The sequence below is a fragment of the Anarrhichthys ocellatus genome, unplaced genomic scaffold, assembly GCF_004355925.1.
Source record: "Anarrhichthys ocellatus isolate YVR2014 unplaced genomic scaffold, GSC_Weel_1.0 scaffold15, whole genome shotgun sequence".
Lineage (NCBI taxonomy): Eukaryota > Metazoa > Chordata > Actinopteri > Perciformes > Anarhichadidae > Anarrhichthys > Anarrhichthys ocellatus.
Window position 1 is genome coordinate 4,600,951 of NW_022280045.1, and position 24,051 is coordinate 4,625,001.

Sequence of the window (24,051 nt, forward strand, 5' to 3'; positions counted from 1 at the left end):
CTCGGCAACCTTTCACCTTTTCAGTGCCTTTCATTTTATATTAGCTGTCTGTCTTCCTCATCATCCTTCCCCCTCTTTCCTATACTCTGCAAGTCACGGACCAGAGGTCTGTCACATCTTCATTAGTGTGGAGACAAGCCTCCTCTGGGAAGGCTCCTCTCTCGTTGACATGCCCAGAGTGCAGAGAAACCAAAGGGCATTGCGGCCTCTCAAATTGACAGCTACCACCCCCTCTCTCTCTCCCTCCCTTCTCTCTCTCTCCCTCCTCATTCATTATTACTCGGGCATCATGGGAGGCTTTGGCTCCTCATTAACTCCTCCACACTACAGATCTGTAATTATTAGCAGCCATCGTTAGTTCATCTTCTGCCTCTCCTCTTCCTAATTCAAAACACACTCCTACACCCTCGCAAACACACAGCACAGGTCATTAGGACTCCCGGCATGCCCGAGTTCGTGCGAGTGTTTTTTCTTTTTTATGTCTGTGTGTGTGTGTGTGCGAGCATATAATGATGATGTGTATCTGTGTGTGCAGGCCCATGAGCATGGGTCTGGTATCATCTCATTGGCTCTGCTTTGATACTTTGGTGAATAAAGTAGCTTGTTTTACTGTCAATATATCATATGTGTTGGTACATTTTGATGACAGCAAGGTCTTTTGTAAGCAAAACTGGTCAACATGGAAAAAGAGCATGGTTCAATACTATTATACCTAAAGGTATATATATATACTGTATATATATATATATATATATTTGTTACATACCACTTACATTGTATGTTAAATATACATACTATATAAATATGCTTACAAAAGCCATACATTTCTGCCATACACTGTTATTTTGCAAGTCACTGAACCAACCATGTCCTGCATTTTACCTTTCCTCCTCTTATTTTGGGTCAGCAGCCCCCGCTGACTCTACACAACCTATTCTACCAGTCTTGCCTCGGAGTAGAAATCTTTCTGAAAATGATTTATTGTATACGCTGTGAATTTACAGCATTGAAGTAGTACTGTATCTATTATGAATAAATATGAGTATATTATGCTCTAAAAAGGAGCCTATTCTAAAATTAGTTTCAGTGTTATTTCAACACATGCAAAACTTGAGATCAAAAGTATACAGTGAAATAGCCTGTGAGTCACTGCTACACAGGTACAAAAAGAGAGTACTCAAAAGAATTTGTCTTCATCAAAATGTTGGTGAACAAACAAAACACACAAAGTACTTTACTTCTATTTTATTTCCTTCTAATGTGGCTGAGGTTAAGCAGCAAAGAAGGTTATGATATTGTTAACCTATAAGCACAGGCAGAGTCCTCTACTGGACTCTGGGTAATACTCTTCTCCAATCACAAGCCTTCATTCGTCCACTGAAATTTGGCTGGCAGTTCCCACTGTAGGAAGCAGGCACCCATTAGTGGGTGTTGCCTTCTGATCCCCTTCAAGAACTGCTTCAAGACAAGGTGGCCACAGACCAGTTGGCTGGAAAAAGAAAGAATATACCTAACTGCTTAGGACAGGGGATCTAGCCTCCTTTCCTTGCACCAACGTTGGAACCTTGACCACATTGCCTTGTACAGGCTATTGTGGATCCCGTTCTTGCTGCTTTGATGGTCTGCACAACCTGTATAGACAGTCCAGCCCTCCTCAGCTTTTCCCTCTCAGGTGCCAAGCCTGGAGAAGATGGCCCAGGTTGGACAACAGGCCTATCGCACCTGCGTCCTGAGACAGAGCCACCCAGAACTGGTCCAGGGCTGGGCTGCCATCATCTGAGTCATTTCTGCCTAACACGGCGGCGAGCAGCAACTTGGGGCTACCAGACTGCCTCACTCTCTCCAACAGGAGATTGATGAGTCGGAGCAGCGTAAAGCAGCTTTGTTGGGCTTGGCACTTGTGCGAAGTGCCATGCAGGGAACCATAGCGGGTGGTGGGTGTTGCGTTGGTTGTTGAACATATCCACTTCTGCAATCCCAAACTATGTCCAAATCTGCTTTTCCACCTTTGGGTGAAGCCTCCACTTCTCTGGTTGTGTTTTTTCTCTTTGCGCCCCTGTTCTCTTGTCCCAGAACGTGGAGAACCTTCAGAGACAACAAGTTATCTAAGACCCACAACCACAGGCTCACCACTTTCCCCAAAAGGGCAGTGACAGACTGAGCTCCGCCCTGCCTGTTGATGTAGGCCACCCTGGTGCTGTTGTTTGTCATCACCATCACTTTCTTTTTGCCCACTTGCTTCAGGGGTCTGAAGTGGTGGAAGACCAAGAACACTGCCAGTAGCTCGAGGAGGTTTGTGTGTCGGTCCACACACCATCACCGCTCTCCCCAGCCAAGATGGGGCTGTAAAACCATGGCAGAGAATGCTCACCGGCTTCGGTGGAAGCAGCGTAGACTGCTGTAGGTAAACACGTCCTGCTGCAGTGGTCATCACTAGCGGGAAGACAAGAAAGAGAAATGTCGGTTGTGGACTTTCACTGGATGCTGATGTACCGGACACCGAGATATTGACGTCATCATTATCAACAAACTAGGGTGGTGTCTCAGCAGGGATGACCGGAGGCAGTGGCAGAGCATTGGTGGCTGGAGTAGGGACCTAGACGGTATCGATCTCCAGCTTGCTCTCATTACATCAAAGCATCACATTCAGCAGAGGTGATCCAACCTCTGCTGGCATCGAATCTTGGGCAGCGAGGTTCTTAAAGCGTTAACTCTATCGGTGGAGATGAGCAGTCAGTAGCGAATGTATAATTGTGATTGGAGGAGAGTACAACCCATAGATTCCAGCATAGGTTATATGCAAAAACACAAATGCACAGCAAAACAGTGTAAGCAATTGGCAGGTGGTAGCCCAGGGGTGAACAAGAAGTGTCATAAGGGCCAGAGGAGACATGACTTCACATTGGTGTGGCTAGGAGCTAATCGCTCCCAGGAATAGCTTGCTTTGTATCCTTGACCTCTCTGGGTAAACCTTGCTGAATGGGTCGTATTTAGCAACAAAGAGGAGTAGCTCCCTGTTGTCTGCGCTGCTGAGCTTGCTAATAAAACAAGGTGTAAAAGGTGTGGATTGGATCATAGATTGCATTCCGCATTTTGATGTTGTTTAATGCAAACAAAGTCTCCTTGAGGGCATTATCTGGAGAGTCAATAGAACAGTTGATGTTTGAAGTCGGAACCTAGGGAGCTCTACGTTATGATGGTAACACACTCAGTTTTTTTCTTTTACCGATAGAGATTTTAAAACAAGCACATCAAAGCTTTGGCTGTGCTTCACTTTCATACTGAGTGCTGCCTTATTATAATAAGCATCCAGATGAAACCTTCAGTGCTATTTTGGTTCCTTCCAAATCGAAAGAGCAGTTTCATTCAAATCAAATAACCAGAGTCCGTTAATATGCTTGTTAAAGGCTTCAAGAGAACTAAATAGTGACCATCTAATATGACGACAATATGATAATATGAAGAGCTGACGTTGCCACAGACTTTCATTTCACCTGTCCTCCTAAACCTTAATCCCCTGTATTCAGGGGAACATGCAAACAAGTGTGTGTGTGGGTGGGGGGTGAGCGTCCACAGAGTCCTCCACATGGTCCTATACTGTAATTAAGCTATGCATGGTGCCCTTCACTCCTTGACTTCTTCAGCTATGACCTGACGCTAACCAATCAGTGAGCAAGGCTGGCGTGGCAGACAAGGCCAGGGAATCTGGAAAATTAAATTGCTGACATGCAGTGATTTACATCCCCATCGACCTCCTCCTCCAGCAAATTAATCACCTCTTTCCCTCCACTGCTTTTCTAATTTTCCCTGCAATTCAAGGCACACCAATTACAGTGCCTGTGGTGTGATGCTGGATGTATGGTTAGGGGGACATGCTGGTAATTTTGTTAACCCTGGATGTAGGTTCACTCTGGAGTATTTCTTTTGGAGGTTTCAGAGAGAAGGGGTCTCTCCTCTCTCTCTGTTGGCTGCTAACCAAAGTCGTGATTAATTAGGCTAACAGGACAACGCTTGGACTGCAATGGTATTGCTTCGGTGATATATGCTAATTAATTGAAAGACTTTAAAGACTGCGTTTCCTTGCAGCGGTGGCTTTTCCGTATACTTGCATCACTGCATGATTACATGGTTGCATCGTTTAAGAAGTTACCCATAGGAGCATGATCACAATTCCAGGTGAGATGTGAGTGACCCTGCTTATCTGACAAAGAAGAGGATTGATTTCTAAACACCCGGCGAACCGAGAAGACTTTCACATTACTCTCTCTATTCAACAATCCATCTGTCTAAGGAGCCATCCATCAATGCATCCATTTTCCTCCAGCTGTCCCCTTCTTTCCCATTTCAAGGCTTTTCCCGCAACACAAAGGCACATCAGAGCAGCATACTCAGTGTAGATGTGACGAATGATGCTGTTTGCGGTGGTGATGCATCATATGTTTTGTTTGTGTTTGGCGGTCATGGGTGAGTGAAAGACAGAGAACTGGGCATAGCCACTGGGGTTTAGTGTTAGTTTGTGGCTAAGATGAAAGAGCAAACGAGCAATATGAAATTTGTGTGTGGGGATATGTTTCCAAAATCTGGCAGGTGAGAGTAGTGTGTCAAGTCTATCACAGCTTAGCCACAGGAGCAGAGTGAGGAAGACAGGTATGGGTCAGGAATTTCTGCTTATGCCTCAACTAACAATTTGAGACGTCTGTCACTGCTTTGCATGTCACGCGATGTGTACTGTACATTGTGACTGAATGGACATCTATGGGGCTCTGTGTATGTGTTTTTAGATGTGTGTGTGTGTGTGTGTGTGTGTGTGTGTGTGTGTGTGTGTGTGTTTGTTGTATTGAGGCTGAGAGGGGTTGAAAGGTGAGGTCACAGAGCCAGTAACAAAGCTCATTTGTCAAATCCCTGTGACCTGAGTGACATTCTCGCTGCTCCGCTCCAGTGCTCACACTATGTGGATTGTGCTGTTGTTTCTGTCATTTGTCTGTTTTCTATTTGCATCTTTTAGCCCTCTCTCTTTGGCTTCAGGCCCATGCACTTTTTTTGGCTCGTCTACTCAACTTGTAGTGAAATATTTATGCACTGCAAGTTAAAGGGACAGAGTCTCTGAGTAAATATGAAGGGAAATGGGAACATGGCAAACAAGGGGACTTTTTATGACGTATCAAATTTGTATGAAATATTTATATATGTGTCACCAGGATGGCCACAAGTTATGGCACTGCTGGCCATATCCATACATCATAACATACAGCAAGGACACACCCCAAAATCTCCCCATTATCACAGCCAATTTCAGGCAAACAGCGAGTTCATCTACACAAATATTTAGATGGAGATGCACAAACAAAAAATGTTAATATACAGATACAAATATCGTGTTTTGTTATTCAAATTTAATGTGAAAAAGATTTGGCAAAAGATGTGTTAAAAAGCTGTTTTCACCAAGCTTACACTATAAAATGACCAACTGTCAATATATACAGTATCTCACATTTGCTGTCTGGTTTACACTACGCCACATGGCGATTCCACACTACAGCATTGTCAAAAATGGGTATGTGCCTCACTGTTGGTAATATTAATACATTTTAAGAGCTTTTTTTCTTTATTTTCTGATAGGTAAAGGAAGATGTAATCCAATGATTCTCTTTGATAATGTCACAATCAGGCTTTGCCCTGTGTTCTGTGTCTTTGTTTCTTTCTGTAGCTCCTCACTCACCTAATCAGTTCATTCAGTGCACCTGCCAGTCACACTCAGCTCATTACTCTCACCTGCTCACTCTGCCTCCTTCACTATTTAAACCCCTGCCGCACACACACCCACTGCCAGATCATTGTTTGTTTTCCGACCTACCCGCCCGTTTTGCTCGTCCTGTTCCCAGTTTTCCAGTCTGCCTGTTCTGCCTTTTCCTGCCGGATTTTCCCCCTCGTCTTTTGTCTTGTCCCTGGATTCCCTGTTTGTTTTTTGGTTATCATTAAAACCTTTTTCACTACACCTGACTGTCTGTGTTTGAGTCCTCACCATGCCCCATGACAGATAATGCATAGAAGTTGAACATTCTCCCTCCATATTTCCACAAGCCTAGGTTTGCTGTAGGGTATTTTAATGTTCAAATACAACCTGTGTACACACACGTGGTGTTCCTGTTTTTAGCTGGAACAAACTCTCAGTGGCTATATTTTGCAGTTGTAGCACGATATAGTAGCAGTTGTGTTGGAAAAGAATCCAGGGCTGATATCTCCAAATGTTGGTAGTTGGTTTAAACTGGATGAGACTCATATGAGATGTGTGGTAAGAGCATCAGGACAATTTCCAATGTAATTGTTGGCATTTCCCATGTACCCTGCTGTTTCCAACTCCCTTATTTAAGCTGGAGGAAGGCGTTGACTAGTACATGCCAGGTACTTACTGTCATCTGTCAGTTTGATTGGGAGAGCACGTAGAGAGTTTCATGCTCTCCTGCACAGATTGTCAACTCCCTCACCCCACATAAGTATGAGTCACCACTGCAGTGACGATGCATGATCCCTATCTGGCTTCCCACTCCAGTGTCCTGCCAAGCTAAAGTCGCTGATGCTGGAAATAGTACCACAGTCATGCTCATACATAATTTCAGCGAAATACTAAACATGCTCCCCTACCCTGATTTATTGTTATCTCTCGATTTTTTTTATTTTTTATTGGAAGCTAATTAAGTTGTTTCCACGCTAATTTTATTCAGATTGCAGAGCTTAATTTGCTCAGTCTTGGGTTAAATATAGCAGCAGACAATTTCCAGGACTGGAAAACAATATGAATATGGAGGAGGTGTAGGTTCTGAGAAACAGAAGGAAAGTAACGTGATCCATACTTGGTCCCTGCATCAAAGTGGGAGCAACCATCCAAAGCACTCCACCTTGATTTATACCTTCTGTCGTGTTTGCCAGAGTTAGTATAAGGTGGGCATTGATTCGCCATCTGCGGCTGTTGGACTGCATTTGCATCTGAGCAGGATTCACAACGGAGTTTGTGTACAACTAAATTAGTGTAAGAGATACCTTCTCTGTTGGTGAGCCTGTGTCTCCTTATAAATAATATACGGCAGACTGCAATTAAAAAAACTGAGATTTAATCTGTTGTTCAACCAAAGCAGTAATTTCAAAATATAAAGCTTTTTAGTACCTTCAAAATAAAAGTGTTGACATGACAACATTGTTTTTTCATATTCTTCCAAACTCAAAAGTTAGCATTGTACTGGTTCCCTCGACAAAAAGCCGATGGGATATTTACATCCAGCTCAAAAACCCATTAAAAAAACATTGACTTCAAGACGAGGGAACCGGAAGTGCAAAAATGCTAACCCATTTCCAAGTTGTCAGGACTAAATCCTGCAACACTCCATTAAGTGCTGACAAGAATATAACTGCTGTGTCCTGCACTACATTTTGTTTACCAAGCCAAATTGGTTTTGTAATTGTAGTTGAAATGCTTTGGCATAAAAATATGGTTTACATAATCACTTTTTTACATGTTTTTCCTTTTTTTATGGTGAAATCTGGGTATAGCAGTCAGCAGTCATAACATCAACTATTATGCAGTATGACGGTAGCAGTTGTACCAGTCATCAATCTAAAATGTTTAGCTAGCTACCATCAATTTTGCTGAAACTACAACTGTCACTAGCAGCTAGCTAGCTAACTAAGCTAACGTAAACTCTGGAATCTAGTAATTAAAGATGACAATGAAGAGTATTGAAATAGTAAGAAAGTCCTGAAGATTTTGTCAATGACATAGGCTAGGAGAAATGTTACACGCATCTTTAATACCCTTTTGATTATTATATTATTGGGATGCATTTGAACTGGTGCAAATCACACTATTTAAATAATAAGCTAAACCTGAAAAAAAATGTTGGTGTATTTTGCTTTTACTTATACTGTAACCTGACTGGATTTCAGTTCCTTTCAGTAATTCTTTTTGAAATGGGATCAGGATGCTATAGAAGGTTCCTGTCAATATGAAGCGCAAGTCTTTCAATCTTTTTTTTTTTTTTCAGAAGTAGAGCAATTATGGGGGGCTATTCTGGGTGCGCATAGCATTTTTTCATTCCCTTCTGTTATCCTCCCACGCAGTATAGAGATTTCCAGAATTCGTTTGTTAATCAAATCCAGAGACAAAACTATTCCCAGCCTAATGTGAGACTGTCTGGGATCTTTGGAACATAAAATAAAACTTTGACAAATGCTTTCCCCGAGTTTTGCACGTCTCCAATGTATATATGGTGTACATGGTGAAAGACATGTGTCTTTCTCTCCACCATACATTCCCGTGGGTGTCTGAGAAACCAACATCTCTGTCACCAACCTCCACCGCTTTTTGTTCTATTTTCCTCCCCATCACTCCATATTACTCTCCCTCTCTTGGCTTCTCTCCATCCCACTCTCTTTCTCTTCCTCTTTGGGCAGACATCCAAGGCAGATCGTTGCTCTCAGGATTTCATTAAAAGGATGTTGATGGAGCACTCTCCCCAGCCTAAGTAAATGTGCTCAAGTCCATTTGAGTGTGCATTGTTTGGAAGTGGATAACTGAAGTTGGAGGATTAAAGGAAAGAAGAAGAGAAGAAGGAACAGGGGAGGAAATAAGACGGGGAGAAGGATATCTGCATATTTGTCTTCCAGATTAAGGAGAAAGTTTACTTGGAATCTCTAAATAACTTCTGTGAAGTGAAAAGGCTGAGCAAAATCAAGACCAAACACTGAACTCTTCTTTTTTCATTTACAGTACATTTATCTGGGATATTGTTGCGTGGACTAGTCATTGTACTCTGACAGGTATATTTGCTTCAGATTTTACTTCATTCTGCAGCAGCATGTCAGTGACAGTCTCCATGAAGATATCTGGCACATTGGTGGATGGGCAGCTCGAACCACTGCAAAGACATGACAGGTGTTTCATATCCTTGCTATGTGTATCAATGTCTATACACACACTTTATTGGGCAAAGAGACCATTACAGACACCAGTAAGTACACACATTATTTCACCACCACATGTTTATCCTTCATCTGGTGGACCTGGCTGTCACAGGAACACACTCGTCTCAACGTGATACCTCTTAACCTGACAGTCCCAGCACATCTCTGTTGCAGTCGCACTCCAGACATATCGCTAGCTGTCACAACTGGTCACTGCCTGACGCAGGTGGTCACAACCAGGTGGAGCCAGTACTGTAATCCTCATTCTGGTGACATTAGGTTGACAGCGCACTCCTGTTTCTGCTCAAGGTTTTCTAGATAGGAATTGTCTGTGCAAACATGGTTGGATGTGTTGTCCAAATGACTAATGTGAAAATTTAGTTGAACAAAAATTGCTAATGTCACAGAGTGTGGAAAATGGGCAAGAGGTTGTTTTTTTTGACAGAATATGGTAAGGTATCTTTGTGGCACATTTATTTCAGGTTTTCACCCCCTCATGGCCACTCACTTTTTTCCTCACAGTACCCACATTTATCAACCAGAAAATAGACCCATCCAGTATCTCTGGAGAATCAGGCACTCTATGTCACCCACTTTATTTATTATCATGGGAGTTTTGCGAAGTGTCACTTGATATCATTACACATTACTCCTCTCAAGGCCTAGAAGTTCTGCAGCTGCAGTGACTGTGCTACATTCTGGCTTATCTACACAAATTCTGAGTTAACTGTCCGAGATGATAGCAGTGTGTGAATTCAGTTTCAGGGGCGATATTTCACTTCAAGGCAAACAGAAAACAGCTTGTTTCTTCTTCAGTAACCAGCACAATATACCATATCCAAAGAGCTCTCCCCATACTTCGAGGCACCACACAGCACTCCTGCTTTTGTGTTGACTATAGGTCTGTTTTAATTCCCATCATCACTTCTGCTACTCCCCAACTCCCTGTGGTATTGGTGCTCTTTTTACTGGAAAAAATCCAGCTCCAATCATTTTATTCTGTTTTTGCCTTCTTCCCTATATGCATGAGCTGTTCAGCACTTCATGTTATTAAAGCAGGATTTTGGCAGAGCTATCATTGGCCCACAGCAGTAATTACTAAGGGTTTGCATAGCTGCCTCTGACTCACTTGCCTTGGAAATGTTATTACTAAAGTCTTTCTCATTGGAGGCACACAAGGACCTTCTTGTGAAGCCTGTGTCTTTGCTCAGGCCATTCCAGCGACACTCAGCTCATATCCCCAACAGGGTCCCGGGGCATGAGACCAGATGTACAGAGCAAAAGAGGGAGTGAGCGAGTAATGATGAAGAGGGACCGTAATAGAGAGCATTTTGCTTGGAGCAGCTATTTTTTCATGTTATCATCTTATGTATGTTCTTCCAAATAAAATAATTGACTTGAAGCATTGCCCCTGACAGAGTGACAGATGAAGAGGAAGGGGATTGGCCCTTTAGTTTTTTTCTCAGGGATGATATTCAGCTTGTATCTGTGTAGCTCCAGTCTGCCCTCAGACAAAAGGAAGGGCAAGAGAAAGTGTCTTGGGGTCTTAGTAAAGATGAAACGATTCAGATATGAACTAGTCTGAGGTATGAGAAAAGCACTGAAGTCGTTGGGGCTTAGATTATTGATCTCTTCCTCTCCGTATTTCTTTCTTGTTCTCTCATTTTCTCCGTCGGTCACACACAGACAACCACACACTGCACCAATCGCCTAATTCATTCAATGCTTCATGTCTGCTTCTCCGCTGGCTCGTGTGCTCATTGAGAGCTGAGTGTGTTGCCTCTGCGTCTTGCAGTGTTTCCTTATAGCAGTTTTCATTCAGGGTCTGGTGTTGAATCTCTTTTCAGCGTCGGCAACCTCGCAAAGGTCAAACCCAAAAGAGGTGGTCGTTAATGAGCTCAGCCTCTCCACCTCTGCAGTGCCATACAGCACTGACCTGTAACACCTCCATACGTGTGTGTGTGTGTGTGTGTGTGTGTGTGTGTGTGTGTGTGTGTGCAGTACACATACAGAAATACACGCAAGTAAACCTGTTTATGATTATTCTTGTCCAGCATTTCAAACATCCGCCTGCAGTACAGAAAAGGAGCGGAAGAACTATTTTTTGTCTCTCAATCTCCTCACTAATCTCTCATTTCCCTCTCCGTCTCTTTCTCTACATCCCTCCCTCTTCTCTCTCTGAGTCTTCTCTTACTCTCTTGCTCTCTGAGAGTGAGCAGAGAACAGGGTGGTCTGTGTAGGTTGCCTTTTGGGTTTGGGTTTGTCTCCAACAGCGGCTTATCTGCAAATGCTCAGATTCAGCTAATTGGCATTATTAAACTGGTGGCAAGCTCACTTCAGATAAATGAGGAGGTGCTGTTGGGGGGTGTTCAGAGTGGGTGTGCACAATTGCGTCTGTCTGTGCCTGTGCATATGTTCCCAAATGTGTGTGTATATATACTGTATGTGTATATATATATATATATATATATATATATAAATAAATGTGTGTGTGTGTGTGTGTGGAATATTAAACAAGCAGCTGTCAATTTCAGCCAATAGGGCGCGTGGCATGCCTGAGGCCCAGGTAGCCCAATTACAGGCAGACAAGCTCGATGTACGAGCAGAAGCCTGGGCCTATCGTCCTTTATTCAAACACTGCTCTGGGAGAGGAGACGCTAAATGTGATGTTGGTCGATGTGTGAAGGGCGGACACTGTTGGGAGCCGCTGCTGAGACAGAAGCAGAATCTTATGTATGTTTTGGCTGCTGGAGTGTTGATACTGGGTCAATGGGGGGATAAAGAGTTTTAGTATACAGCTGAGGCAAGCACGGAGGTGTTGAGGGTAATGGCAGCAAAAGAATGTTGGCAAAAAAACATTTTGTGAAACTGTTTTTTTCCTTAAATTTCACCTTCTGCCCCTTTTTTTCCTCAGGGTGGGAAGATCCCAGTGAGGTGGACAGCACCAGAAGCCATCGCTTACAGAAAGTTCACCTCTGCCAGTGACGTTTGGAGCTACGGCATCGTCATGTGGGAAGTGATGTCGTTTGGAGAGAGGCCTTACTGGGACATGTCCAACCAGGATGTAAGTGTTTACTGGTAGACCAATGAATTTGTATCGTTACTTGTTTATGCAATGTTTTTCCTTCTAAAAAGGATGTTAGGGCGGAACATTGGATAGTGAGCGTTAACTGGGCTTTCAGTCATGGAGAGAAAAGCCGTTGTATTTGATATGACAGGCTGAAAAGTGTAATTGTCAAATAATGTGTTGACTTCTTAGTTACACCCACTAGTACAGCATGGCGTCACCGCTGAAGATGCACCTCTCACTAGGAAGTAGCAGCTTTCTAGAAAGTTAGAGTTTATGGGATCTTAAAGAAAAATCATAAAAATAAACATTTAAGTCAGTGTAAAAAAACAAGTTTGAATCTGAATAAACTGCCTCATTAAGTGGATGGCCATTTGCGTACAGATGTGGTTAAACGACCCAATAGATACACAATCAAGGATAACTCATAAGAGAGGAAGCTGTAATAAATCACACATTTTTATCGGCTCCCATCTCATAGCATCATGACTGAAGATGTCCTTGACTCTGACTTTGAAAGCAGACGTATTATGGACACAGTTGCACACGATCCTCTTTCCTTCCTGGCCAGATTTTGAGAGCAATGGATGATTGCTGAGAGCTCTGCTTTGTTCCCCATGTCCGTTTGGATAAGGTCCACACACAGACTCCAACAAACACACAGGCACCAACACCAACCCCCACAACCATTGGACATAGTCCCATACTACAAAGTCTCTCTCCCTAAGCTCCCTTAGTGAGACAATCAGCCAACCATCAGGCCTCTATGGACCCTGCTCCACAAGGACCGTCCAACCCAGCAGATGTTGCCTCAGTGGGCCAGCAGCAAACACTGCCTGGTGGGACTAATGCAGAGAAGAGGACTGGCACTGCTCAGCATGTCCGGCTGCTCAGTCCACGCACACACACACACACACAACCACTTCTCCATATGCACCATTTGTCAAGATTGTGCTGAGTTGCACTCAACTCCGGGGTGGGCTTGGCAACCGACAGAGCAGCCTCTAATTTTCAATGATAGTATCTTTTAGACTTCATTTCACACCAGACCCTTATCTCGCAACTATGCATTTTTAAGAAAAGATTGCATCTACAGACAGTTTGGATACATGGATATGGGTGAGAGAGAGGTCCATCAATGTGCAATGCAGCAATCTGGGTCTTTTGTGTTTGTAATGTCTAAGAAGTGGCTTCATGGCAGCAGATTAAGCTTTTTAATTTATGTTGGTATAATATAGTTATTTAGACATAATCATTTATTACAAAACATACATTATAGCTAAAAAAGAAGTGACTGGAGTTTGAAGGGTGGTCATTGGATTAAAGGTACTCCACTCAGCCTCAGTCTCCAAATCTGCCTCAAGTTGTGATAAAACTTTGTTCAACTCTTTCAAAACACTTCACTCTATCTCTGACTACCCTGAAACTCTTATTGTAGCTTCTCTCTAACAAGGCCAGGCAGCCTTTAAGAGACATGTGTCAAGTGGCTGTGCTTCACAGTGTTAATTATATGGAATCTGCCCATTCCCAAATGACCTCTTTCTGCAGTGACACTGCCTCTGCTTTCCTTGCCGTCTCTTTCATTGCTCTGTCCTCCAGGAGTGGCATATGATTGGCTGCAGTCAAAAAGAAGGGCACATCAGCATGAATGCTAACTGTTTCTTGAGTGGCCAGAGGGAGCGTGTCCGTATGGGAAAGGGATGGGGTGTTGTTGAGGCAGGGATGAGCGTGTCTGGATTACAGAGTGAATATGCTAAATATCATTAGTCACTGCAAACTCAAATTGGTATTTTCTTTTTAATGAAGTATATTACTGACAACCAGCCAGTTGGTAGAAAAAAACCTGGGACTGACAGCAATACATTGTAAATACCCAAACTTCCCCTTCCCACCCATACTCCAGGTGATTAACGCAATTGAACAGGACTACCGTCTGCCGCCACCTATGGACTGCCCCAGCGCTCTGCACCAGTTGATGCTGGACTGTTGGCAGAAGGACCGTAACGTACGACCCCGCTTTGCCGACATTGTCAGCACCCTGGACAAGATGATCCGTAATCCCACCAGCCTCAAAGCTGTAGCCAACATCCCTGCAGTGTGAGTAAAAACACTTTTTCAACCCGCACATTACACGTGCATTCACCCTAAAGGGGACATTAAGTATACAGAAATATGCTTTTCAGCAGTTTATATATACAGTATTTACACATGCTGTCTGCACAAACAATCCAACACGCACATGCTTGCTTTTTATCCTTTCATAAAATAAACATGAATTTATTACTGTTGATTGCATCAAACCTGAACTTTTCCTCCCACCCATTCGGACCCCCATATTGGCTTTAAAAAGTTGGATTTTTCCACATGTTGTGGTGTCTTAACCACAAAGGTAACCTTAAAATGTTATAGCAAAAAACGTGTTTTTCCAAAAATGTAGTCAGTAATACAAAATGTACAGAGATATTCAGGATTTGTATTCATTATTTTGTAGAGGGACCATTTGCCTTGATTTGTTTTGAAACTTATGGATATGATATTGCCAGTCCCGTAATTGTTTTGGGCAATTTCTTCCACCCTTCTTTGAAGATCCTCTCAAGCTCATCCCGATTGGTTGTGGACTTTCTGTGAACTGCAAGCTTCAGGTTCCTCCACAGATTTTCCATTCCAAATTTGAGGCTTTGGTCGGGACACTGAGGGTCATTTTGAGACTTGTCCTGAAGCCACTGGTTTTGCCCTGTGCTTTGTGCAGCTGCCATGTTAAAAGGTGAACTTTTGGCTTTGTGTGAGTTTGAGTTTCTACAATGGAGCCTGTTTTTCAACACGGTCCCTCCTGTATTGTAGCTCAGTTCACTGTTTCTTTAATTGTGACCAGTTTTCTTATATCTGAAACTGAGAAACATCACGATAGATTGCTTGTTGTAGTAGCAGCACTTGCCATTCAGCCAAGGAGTGGAGCTGTTCTCTAGATAGATAGATATATACACTCACACTTTCTCCTTCTCCATCTTGCATCTTCTCATGCACACCTACGTAAAAACCATAACCACAGTTCCTCTCCTTCATTTCAAATCCTCCTTTTATCAAAGCCCTGTACTATACTTACCCCCCTTTTCCCCTCTCGCTTCTGCAGGCCTTCTCAGCCACTGTTGGACAGATCCATACCTGACTTCAACACCTTCAGCTCAGTAGAGGACTGGCTCGGTGCCATCAAGATGAGCCAGTACAGAGACAACTTCCTAAACTCAGGTTTTACCTCCCTGCAGCTGGTGGCTCAAATGACCTCAGAGTGAGTTCATCTGCTCATGCTCAGGTCTAAATCCATATGGCAACTGATGGGCGCACTTGTATGAAATGACTAAACATCAAGTGTGTGTATTTTTAGCATGAATGCGCCCAGTGACTCAAGTCTTTGAAGATTGCATCCAAAAGATTTTCTATGAACACTTCCAAAATGGATAAGGATGTAAATCCTTTAAATACACATTTTTAAGAGACACATTTATTTGCTACTGTCTCTGTGTTCATGAGTGTTTCAAAGCATGGGTCGTGAATTAATTTCTCATAGCACTCGTGGTACCAATAGACATGCACATTACACTTCATTTATTTTAATTAACAATGTTGCTTGGTCTACAAATTTATGTGAAAATGTATAATCATTCTAACTTTTTTATTAAAAATGTATGCTTGGGGCTTGGTGGCATTTATGCAGTCTCTTTGCAATGCAAAGCAACACGCATTACTAAGTCTTCTATCAAGTGGTAGAATTAATTTAGTAAATTTGTGTTTTCTTTTCATCGCTACCAGCTTTTCACCCTGAAATTGCTCTTTCATATACAGCGATGTTACGACTGTAAAATGCACCCGACAATGAAAGTCTTTGTATTTTGCTAGTATAATGCCTTTACACTCAAATAATCCATTCCATCTTCAATATGATGGAAAGTCTTTCATCCATTGCCTCAAAAATGTTCTTGCTTTTCAATTTTCTCTCTTTCTCTCCAGGGACTTGCTGAGAATAGGAGTGACCCTGGCAGGCCACCAAAAGAAGATCCTCAGTAATATCCAGTCCATGAGGGTGCAGATGAGCCAGTCACCCACGACTATAGCATGACTACAGGGGGCGCTGTGCCACGGAGCAGGCAGCATTCGCAGGACCAACAACAATGGCAGCCCTCGAATGACCCCTGATCCATCGGAACGCGCCAGAATCGAGACAATTGTCTTAATCTAATCCACACTACCATGACAACAGGAGACCAGGGTCTACACCACCACATGATTAACCGTTATCACACTTCATGCAATCCACGCCGGGAGTTCAGGGTTCAGACTTGATGCTGTTTCTCCATTTATCCTCAATAAAGGAAGGAAGACAGGTATCAGTTGATGTGGTTATGGACTGCCATTCATGTCATTTTAAACCAAAATAACTCCAACAATCTGACATTGACACAGGGACTCCCTCACAATCTCAGACTGTATGGCACAATGAGTGATATTGTACTTCTTTATTATCTGGACTTGAAGATGTTAAAATTGTAAAGCGAAGTGTGAGACATTTAGAAACAACGTGTGACCTGTGATTTTTACCGTCGTCAATGTGTGCAATGAAGATGCCTTGACCTGGCCAGAAATAAGTCCCAGAAGAAAAAAGCAGTGACCAATAGGAATAATTAGAGGGAGAAGAATACAGGGATGTACAGTGGAGCACCATCTTCAACTTTCACGTCATATTTTGCTCATTTGAAGAATTTGAAAAAAATGTATTCTAAATGGACTGGCCAAAATTTAGAGCCAGTTATATTTTTGTCTTTTACCATCTGTTTGTTTGTTTTGTTTTTATCACTATAGCAAGATGCCGCCCACTCGTATTTTATCTTTAACACTACCTGTGGTAACCTGGGTGGAGGGCCTTGCCAAAGGACTTCTTAAACCAGCCCCACCCAGATTCAGAGAATATAAATATGTTTATCTCTTGCTGAATATGATTATATATGTCATAATAAACCTTCATATTGAAGGTGATATGTATGAATATGTATGTACAGAACTCTCTGCTTGCATTTTTGGCAAAGACATGTTTGTTGACTAGATTGTGATAGACACATGCAATGTGTAGATTCCCCACGGTGCCCTGGTTTCCTTCAGGCGGCCGGACAACAGACACTGGGTTGTACGACTCCCTGCTTCAGGGGCACAAGGGCAATCCTAACCGGATCTTAAGCTAAGGAAAACATTAAAGGAATTTTAGGCAAAGAATTGGTATTGTAGAACTATATGACATTTGCTGTAGGAGTTAAAATAATTGACAAAATATCCGTTTAATGTGGCTGTACACATTCTGTCTCTTGCTGGTGAGCACTTACTTGTACAGATATGTTTTATGTTTTTATTTCTTTTTGTTCTGTTGTTGTGTGTGTGTGTGTGTGTGTGTGTGTGTGTGTGTTGCGAGTGCTCAGCAACATCCAGAGGGGAAGGAAACTCCACACCTCGGCTGGCCCACATCTATGGTAAATATCCGTTGACTTTGCATAAAATTGCTGTGTATCAGTATTTCAGGCAAATCCAGTCAGTCTTCCTCATGGGTCCTGTAAGTATCTTTGGCGGGGCAAAACCCGCTGCACGTTTGAAATGCTTGGGAGAGTAGCTAATCAAAGCGCTGGAAATCACTTTTCACTTCTCTACACAGTCAAAATGAGCATCTGGGCTGAGGTTTGCCAACAGACGCCATTCCTATGAACACACAGGCTTATTAATAAACAACCCACACGGGTTCCACGCCGCTCACTCTGTAGAAAAGCCTTCCACAGACTGCCGTAGCTAAGCTGCTGAGTACATCTATGCACTCTCACTATACGCTGCTGCCATATGGGTATACAGGTTGAGGGCAAACACTTTGTGGGAGTTTCATGCATATATGAATCGGTCCATAAGTCTTAGCTGCAGGAATTGGTGTTTGGAAACACACTCTTTGGTAGTGCTTGATTGCAAGACGTCTATACTGTTCCTAAGGGATGCTGTGGTTGGACTGTCTTTGAAATTACACTGCTGTATCTGGAATATATTTTGCGAATATTGCTGGATAGTACACAAGGATGATTTCTCTTTTTTTAGTCTGGGGATGGTCTGTGCAATGCGATAGTGTGAGAGCAGCTTGGTGATGAGTAGAGGTGGTTTTGCTTACTTATTTTTTCTTTGGCAAGTTTTGTCAAGTGTTGATGAAATAGTAATAACAATTGAAAGCAAACTGACCCGAATGTCCCTGTGGTTGTTTTCCCATGACATGCGGCCATGGTAGCAAAGTGTATTCACAGACAATTATCATGAGCTTTTGTATAATCAAGTCCCTGCTGTAGCTGTGGCCCTGCTTATATCCCCTTTGGCCCTATGTGAAGAGGCATGAATGAATACAGATCTAACCACCTTTCATCCCAAATTACAAATTGATGGCGGACCCACTAAGTGATTATTATGTATACTCACCCGCCTTAAGTCATCCTCCTCCTCACTCTGTCCTGCCCTCTCTCCCTGCCCTCTCTCGCTAGCTGGCACATCTCCAGCTCGTTTATCCTTGGTGTAACCAAGCTGTCCTGGGCTGTCCTGGAGTGGGCTGGGCCATGGCCACCCCGGCCTGAGAAATGGTTGGCTCCACGCTCAAGTGGGCCCAGGCAAGGATGCAAACACCTGCTGGGACCCCCATTTGACAGGCATCAGATCAGCCACGGTTAGGGAGACTGATGGGAGTGTCAAAAACCAAATACACACAAACTAAGGAACCCTCTATTATGATTTGCCCACATCTGGTTTCCAGCCTGATGCTTAATGAAGAGAAAGTTGGCAGAGACCCGACAGAGTCTGTGCTTATGTGATTGCAAGAGGGGGATGAGTCAGTTTACAGAAGGGTGGGGTTGCAGGATAGAGGCGACATAAAGATGGAGTGTTGGATGAAAGTCAGAAAGTTAGCTTATTGAAGTAAATCGGCTGTTTTTGTTTTGCAGTTTGGTTTATGTGGCAACATCTTTGTCATTGTATAAAGTTAATTTCGTTGGTTTAGTTTGGTAATGGAACATACGGTAATCAAGCAACTGGTTTGCTTCATGGGCAAAATCAATTGCTTTCTCTTTTTCCATTTATCAATATAATAATAATCACATACTTCTTGAGATTGGCATGAATCCCTTTTCGCAGAAGCCAACGATTCAATTTGAATCCATTAGTCCTCTATTCAGCTCAGTCTCATGTATTTGCTTTTCAACCCAAGAGCCTGTGAATGAGATGATAGAATGCATTCATTATGCAACAGTGTAATTCTCCATTTGCTCTGTTTGTCTTTCTAAATATCTGACTGTAATGACACTCCAGTGTGATGAATGGAGAGGCGGGTCGCCATCCCTCTCTGAAAGCCGTTTCATATGGAAGCCATTCATCACACTGATACAAAACACAAGAACAGAGCTTGTAAAATGTTTCATGGTGCTGTTACTGTCGGAGAAGTGACCAACGATCCTTTTAGTAGCTGATTTCACGCCTATCATTTATAGGTCACAACTGTAGAAGCCGCGTTGGCCTGACACGACACCCTACAAAAACTACCCTGTTAAACTACTCCATTCTTTTTCCCCCTCTGTTTCAGACCGTGGACTCGATATACACGCATATTAAAACACAAACACACAAGACTTCATGTCACACTTTTACATGCACACACACCATGTGAACACTTGGAGTTGCTGTGGGAAGAAGGAGCAGGTGAAATGGGACCTTTTCAAGGAAACCAGTCATAACATCGCCCTGTGCTACACAATGGATGTTGGAGATGGATATGAGCGTGCACATTGTCGTACTTTGTTTGTCTGTGTGTGAGAGAGTGAATGTATCTGTGTGAGCATAGCAGGCACATTTGTGTGTACAGACATGTATGTGTGCACAGGTACACTGTTTAAGAGCGTGAAGTCTATTGTTTGTTGTTTTTTTCTTTCTGTATAGCTACCACTTGTAAATTGTGACAAGTATGTGTCAAGAGTTTGTAAGCTGTAACTTTCTGAGAAATATTGTACTAAAATGCACTCAATAAACGCCTTGGAAAACAAGTCAATCACTTTTAAGGTCTATGACTCAATGGGCTATAATTCTGATTTCATTAAATGTGATTCAAAAAGTGGAGAGGAGAGGGTTATTATCCGAATAACGCTTCTGTCAGTGCTGTGCGTGAGCTTGATGTCTAATGCTTGGTTTCAATTGGAAATAAAAAGCATTTTGTCGCCGCCGGTCTGGCTGGCAGCTTGCGTTAAAAGCAATCAGCCACTAATAAATGTGCCCGTCACTTGGGATGACACGCAAACCCCAAAAAAATGATTCTCAAAGAAAAGTGACAATATTTTGACAAACTGGTAGAAATTCTCCTCCCTTCTAAGCTCTAATCAAACACACACTTGCACACACACACATGCGTACAAATACACGAGCAGTAACGGCAGTCTCGTCAATTCCAGTTGCCAGAGACTGAGACTTTTAGAGCACTTCGCTCACTGGAAAGTGTGTTGCACATAATGTTGCCCATAATGATATGGTTAATGAGGTGAGTCAAAAGATGTGGTGATGTAGCCATTTCTCAGCATTTCCCCCCATAACTGTTTATTGACTCTAATTGATTGATATTATCCGCCTTCATATTCGAGAGAGACGACTGTGCCAAACCAAGAGGAAGCCAACGAGATTCATGAAGTTATCCTTTTATCAGAGGAACAGCAAAGTTGTCACTGAAGAAGTGTTGAAATCGCCTGCTGTTTTCCTACAAATCTTTTGAGGTGGTGTTAATGAAAATGTGGAGATCTTTGAGGTAAAGAGTAACTTAACTCCAGATTGAAAAGGAGGATTTTACTGAAAGCACAGACCATTTCACATCTTTTTTCACCTTTCTCTGGTTGGGGTTAAGTGTGCCTGTAACCGGAGATGCTCACATGTTATTTTTTGCAAGTCCAAGTCAAGTCTCAGTACTTGAGATGCGGGACTAAGAAACTCGACACTCTGAGAGCTCTGTCATAAACTGACTTTTAACCCAGTTCAAAGCCACAGTTTTATATAGTTTTTAGACATTGATTGTTTAAACTGTATCTTTTAATAGGTCTAGATTACAAGAAACAAGCAGAGCTACTCATCAAACAGTACTCAGGAAATGTTTTATTTCGGTATTTTAAGCGTCATTGACTGAAGGAAAACCTTTAAGGACAATTCGGCTTGGATTTGAGTTCTTTTTAAGAACTGTTATCTACTAACGTGATGGCCGTGTGTGAGTCTTGCCATCTGACCTTTTTTTAAAGTTGAAAAATGACACCTCTTGTTTGAAATCAAACTGTAATACAAACTTGTCCTGGAGTTCTCTGCTGTCACTACTGCCCAGGCTAAACAACTTGTCCTAGATTCTACTTGCCGCACCAGGCCCAATACCCGCTCCCCAGACTGTTCCACTCACGCCACTGCTATCCCTTGGTCCTGCTCCGTTGCTACAGGAGTACCGGAGGCTGTCCCTCAGTCAGGCTGAAGATCCCTGGATTCTAATTGGAGCTAGACCCGAAGCCAACTCAACCCTCTGTATTAAGTCTGCTGAAGGATGGGTTGTCGATGGCTGGGGAGACACTGTGGCAGGCGGTCCTGCCACGCTCTAAAACCTCAGGAGATCAGGCTCGAGCAGAGAACATGGCATAGGCATGTAGGCTGCTGTATCATCCCTCCATTATCTATTAGCATACAGTATCACCATCAATTAGATTGTTGGTGTATGATCACTTTAAACAGGCTATTAAAATGCAATATGAAGAAAAACACAGTGACAACTTTCCTTTAATTTAAATAATTGTTTTTGCCCCTTAAAATGGATATAGACTTATGCAACAGGGTAACAGGAAAATGATGCTAATATTATTAGGCATGCAATAATAACAGTTAGAGTACAACTTTATTGTTTAATTACTCTGGGTCTCCAACTAATGACAGTTTACAATCGACTGTAACTTAACACATGCTTCTAGCCTCTCAAACCCAGAAAGGCTCACAAATTAAATAAAATGAAGTCGAGTCTCAAGTCACAGTGTGTGCAACTGTAGTGTGACTTGAGTCCAAGTCCCAAGTACAAGTCTCCATTTTCATCTTGTAACCCCACCCAACAGTTATGTCACAGTGTCCTGGAGTACACCTGTACATCACTTCAACAATCTGAGCAGTTAAACCACTGGAGTTTGGCAAAAGTAATTTGATCTTTACACTAACATGTCAGCTTTCTGTTTGCTCCCTGCAGCAGCTGCAGCTCAAGGGGAAGAGTGGGTCATCCTTTAATCACATGGTTGGCGGATCATTCCCTGTCTGCTCCTGTCCGCATGTTGAAGCGGTAAATGGTAAATGGACTGTACTTTTCTAGTCTTCCCGTGACTCAAAGCGCTTTAACACTACATGTCATCTTAAAACCCATTCACACCCATTTATACACTGATGGCAGGGGCTATACCATGCAAGGTCCACCTGCCCATCAGAACTAACTAACATTCATACCCATTCATACACCGTGTCTTGTCCAAGGACATATCGACATGGACTAGGGAGCTGGGGATCGAACCGCCGATCCTCTGATTGAAGTCCGACCCTGCTGCCCCAGTGGCCACCAAGTGTCATTAAATGAGCCCCCGGGTGCTTTACAGCAGCCAACTGCTCTTAATGTATAGGATTGGTTAAATACAACTCCGATTTCATGCGTGTATTTGTATGTATGTGAAGATTTAGATGAAGATTACGGTTAATTTTTTTGAAAGGGAAAGTCCTGTTTTAGACAACTTTAGTCCTGTTTTTTTTAAATCGGGCCATCCAGCGGATATCATAGCATTGTAACATTGTTAACTGCTAATATGTGGAGAAAAGAAGTCAGAGTTGGAAAGAAATGCAGGCAGTCAGACAATCTGACAAACCCCCAGATTAGCCAAATTGTCTGAATGCTTGTATCTAGCCCTGTCTGTGCCGTGTTCCCAGAATTCAGTTATTACTCTAGTGAGTGAATTAGTTCACCTCTCATGGATATGTTCTTTAAAAGAAGATGATTTAACACTAGCCCTCTCACATACTACCACCCACAGAATAAGCTACGTATATTGCTCAGGAGACAGTTCAAAGTCATGTGGATGTTTTAATTGCATTTGTAGAGCTCCACTAATAGTTAAACAAATGTAATGAGCATTGATATGGTGATGTTCTTTATGGCATCCTTTCAAAATGCCTTTACCTTGATCTGACCTGTTTGCATCAAATCAATTAAAGAGACAGTGGAAGATATGAGCCCTTGTCTCAATGAGTACCGTATTACATTTTAAAGCTGACGTGTGTGTGTGAGAGAAATAGGATGAGATAGACCAATTGAGGCTGACGGAAGCCAAAGAGATGAAGACAGAGGTGAGTGTGGAGAGCGTTTTCTTAAAAGTATCCTTCATCCGTAACAGGGTGTTTATCACTGACGAGGGACACAGCTCACTTTATTTCACATTAAAGTCACAGAAAGTTTGAAATAGTGACTTCTCAGAAGTGTGCCTTAATCAATATTCCCTGCGCAATCACCTGTGAGAAAGGGATTGGCGCACAGCAGGGAACTCCTGCAGAGAGAAGGGGAGAGAGTTGGTGGGGAAAGCAATCCATCCAGCGGTGTAGATCAGAGTGTGGGAGTCGCAAACTCTAAGTGAATACTGAGTGAAGGACAGCGCAGGAACATAGTGAACTTACAACCATGGGACAAAGATGATGGCACAGATATGGAGAGAGAAATTCATGCATCTTTTTAAAGGCATTCATTGAGCAAAACATAGAACATAACTAGAGTTTAACTTTGTGTGACTATTTTAGACATAAATTATACTATTTTTAATACTATTATATTATTATATTATAATTAAATTATATAATTATATGTTTTCGACATACCATAGTTGGACTTTTTCAGGCATTTTATTGATATTCTATATTTGGACTTTGTATGACTTTATTTCAGCATA

The 24,051-nt window shown here is 42.5% G+C and overlaps 1 protein-coding gene across 3 annotated transcripts in view; it reads left to right on the forward strand.

Annotated features, from left to right (window-relative positions):
* Positions 1-20,115, forward strand: part of ephb1 (EPH receptor B1) — a 143,986-nt gene extending 123,871 nt beyond the window's left edge. For 2 of the 3 annotated variants that reach the window (XM_031854691.1, XM_031854692.1), the window contains exons 13-16: positions 11,870-12,019; positions 13,926-14,119; positions 15,153-15,308; positions 16,028-20,115. In XM_031854691.1, coding sequence (XP_031710551.1) covers positions 11,870-12,019; positions 13,926-14,119; positions 15,153-15,308; positions 16,028-16,136 — 609 coding nt within the window. In that variant the 3' untranslated portion in view covers positions 16,137-20,115. The remainder of the gene's footprint in view (positions 1-11,869; positions 12,020-13,925; positions 14,120-15,152; positions 15,309-16,027) is intronic. The other variant, XR_004213020.1, reaches the window with a different exon arrangement.
* The last annotated feature ends 3,936 nt before the right edge of the window (positions 20,116-24,051 follow it).